At 25.2% G+C, this 2,785-nt stretch overlaps 3 protein-coding genes across 3 annotated transcripts; 2 read left to right on the top strand and 1 right to left on the bottom strand.

The window, feature by feature from the left end:
• Window positions 1–95: 95 nt before the first annotated feature.
• ENU1_096840 (protein kinase domain containing protein) lies at window positions 96–1,373 on the top strand (the record flags this gene model as incomplete). The annotated part of the gene is made up of 1 exon (XM_008859191.1): window positions 96–1,373. One exon carries the CDS (start codon window positions 96–98, stop codon window positions 1,371–1,373), a length of 1,278 nt encoding a protein of 425 aa, XP_008857413.1.
• Window positions 1,374–1,538: 165 nt separating this feature from the next.
• On the bottom strand, window positions 1,539–1,949 carry ENU1_096830 (hypothetical protein; the record flags this gene model as incomplete). Its single annotated transcript, XM_008859190.1, has 1 exon — window positions 1,539–1,949. One exon carries the CDS (start codon window positions 1,947–1,949, stop codon window positions 1,539–1,541), a length of 411 nt encoding a protein of 136 aa, XP_008857412.1.
• Window positions 1,950–2,395: 446 nt separating this feature from the next.
• On the top strand, window positions 2,396–2,707 carry ENU1_096820 (thioredoxin, putative; the record flags this gene model as incomplete). Its single annotated transcript, XM_008859189.1, has 1 exon — window positions 2,396–2,707. One exon carries the CDS (start codon window positions 2,396–2,398, stop codon window positions 2,705–2,707), a length of 312 nt encoding a protein of 103 aa, XP_008857411.1.
• Between the last annotated feature and the right edge of the window lie 78 nt (window positions 2,708–2,785).

The raw sequence follows: 2,785 nt of genomic DNA, 5'->3' as shown, positions 1-2,785 counted from the left end.
TAAAAAAGATTCTTCACAGAAATGAGTAATAAATTTTAATTTAAGATTTTCATTTTTTAATTTCAAAGACAAAAACTCAATTGTAAACATTTGTGATGTCAACTACAGATGAGTCATGGGGGAAGTTAAAAAGTACAAAACCTCAACAACCTTCTTTATCATTATTTCTTGATAAAACAAATGTTGGGAGAAATAAATCACTTGGACTAAAGTGTGAGAAGATAAGTTCACATCATTTTACCATCCTTACTAAAAAAGTTAATGATACTCGAATTACCACTATCATTGATAATTCAAGAAATGGAACATGGTTAAATGGAATTTTACTGGAAAAAGGTGTTGAAACAGTTATTAATATGTTTGATGAAATATCTGTATTAAGTCCAGAATTAAAAGAGAGTGCACAATATCTTTATTTTGAAATGGGAGTTATAAATCAGTTACCAGAACATTCCAATAATTTTTTTAAAAGATATGTAATACAAGAATTAATTGGGAGAGGGTCATTTGGACAAGTACGTAAGGTATTTGACATGACATCAAAAGAAATTAGAGCTATAAAAATAATGAAAAATAAACCAAATAAGAAATACAAAGAAAATGAAATTGTACAATCTCTTCATCATCAGAACATTGTTACTACATATGAAAGTTATCAAATTGGAGAATATATTATTATTGTAATGGAATATTTACCAGGTGGATCACTTCAATCAATATTAAAAAGATGTGGAAAAATAGATATTCAAGTATTAAAAAAAATTTCTTTACAACTACTTAATGCCTTACAATACCTTCATTCGAATAAAATTGTACATAGAGATGTTAAACCAGAAAATGTACTATTTAGTGGAACTAAATCAGAAATTAAAATAACTGATTTTGGAACAGCAAGAATTGTAGGAGAAGGTGAAATGGCAAAGACATTATGTGGAACGCCAACATATTTTTCTCCTGAATTATTTAAAGGATGGAATGAATATAAAAAGCTATCAGTAAATAATGAATTACCTAAAGAAAAAAAGAGTTTTTCATCGAAAGAACTTCAATACGATGCATTTAAAGTTGATGTTTGGAGTTGTGGTGTATTGATGTATACATTAGCAGTTGGAAGAAATCCATTTGAGTTTAATGGACATTTTGAACAAAAGAAATTATTTAATGGAAGTTTCAATACAGACGAGTTATTTTCATGCTTACCAGATGAATTAAAAGACCTAATTGAACATATGATAGTAATAGATCCATCAAAAAGGTATTCTGTCAAAGAATGTTTATCACATGAATTCTTTACAAGAAAATCAAAAACTACACAATTTGAATTACCAAAGAAAAAAAAAGAAATAATAAATGATATTTTAAAGTATTTTTAAAAGTTTTTTTTTTGAAAAAGATAAAACTCATATTTTTTTACAATTAACTAACCTCAATAATATAAAATTACTTTAGTAACACTCCTTTTTTATTTTTTTTAAGTAAAAAGTAACAAAATATATGAAAATTCATTAAAAACAATAGTCGATTATTTATTTATTAATTTATTTCAAAATAATATTATTTTTACAATTTTCACATTCACTGAGAATATCTGCAATTTGATCATTTTCTTTTTGTAATTCACTAGTTTTACGTTTCATCAATGCAATTTCTTTTTCCATAGTGATAATTTCTTCTTTCTTTTTAATACGACATTTCCGTAAACTTTCTTGAGCTTTGATCTTTCTCTCTACACCTTTTAATATATTCCTTTCTTCTTCAGTCAATTGTCTAAATTGTTTAATTTTTCGTTGGTACTCATTAAATTCATCTCTATGCATCGTTTTTAGAATATTTATTTCCAAAAGATTGTGTAAATTAGTTTTAATCGGTTTACCATTACATACTATAATAGAATTTCCAGATTTCTCTTCTCCCTGATGTATGTTGAATGGATTATATGCACTGTCCATTGCAATTTCTAAGTGTAACCAGGTAGTTCTTTCCTTTTTGTTTGAATTTCATGGCGTCATATAGTTAAGAAGATAAAGAATATTCTATTTATTCCTTTTCTTCCATTAATTTCTAGTTTTATTGATGACGCAACGAAAAAAATTTTATTTATGTTTTAGATAATAACAATTTTATTTTTAATAATGTTATTTATATCATATTTTACAATAATACACAAAATTCAGAAAATATTGAAAAACAAAAAAGTTAAATCAAAGAAATATTTATAGAAGAATTAAAAAAGAGAATAAGAAAGTGAGAATAAAAAGAAGGTCTAGACAAAAAAAAAAGAAAACTAGAGAAGTTAACAAATGGACCATAAGTATTTGTGAACACGTAAAATACTTCATTAAACTCTATTTAATAATAAATTTCAATCTTTAAATCCATTCAATTATTCATCATTATGGCTGTACTTCATATTAATGCTCTTGATCAATTAACTGCTCTTCTTTCTACTGAAAAAGTTATTGTTATTGATTTCTTTGCTACATGGTGTGGTCCTTGTAGATCTATTAGTCCATATTTTGAAGAACTTGCTGGTCAATACAATAACATTAAATTTGTTAAAGTTGATGTAGACCAAGCTGAAGAAATTTGTGTTAATTATAAAGTTAGATCAATGCCAACATTCGTTCTTGTTAAAGATGGAATAGAACAAAAACGTTTCAGTGGAGCAGATAGAAATGCCTTAAAACAAATGGTTGAAACAGCATAATCAAATTTTCAATTAGTTAATTTAAAAATTTATTATTTTCTTTTTTCTTTAATTAAAAAAAAATATTAAATTATAACT

This window comes from Entamoeba nuttalli (genome assembly GCF_000257125.1).
Source record: "Entamoeba nuttalli P19 unplaced genomic scaffold asmbl_4194, whole genome shotgun sequence".
Classification (NCBI taxonomy): Eukaryota; Evosea; order Mastigamoebida; family Endamoebidae; genus Entamoeba; species Entamoeba nuttalli.
The sequence above is the reverse complement of the archived record's forward strand: the minus strand, read 5'-3'. Positions and strand labels throughout refer to the sequence as shown.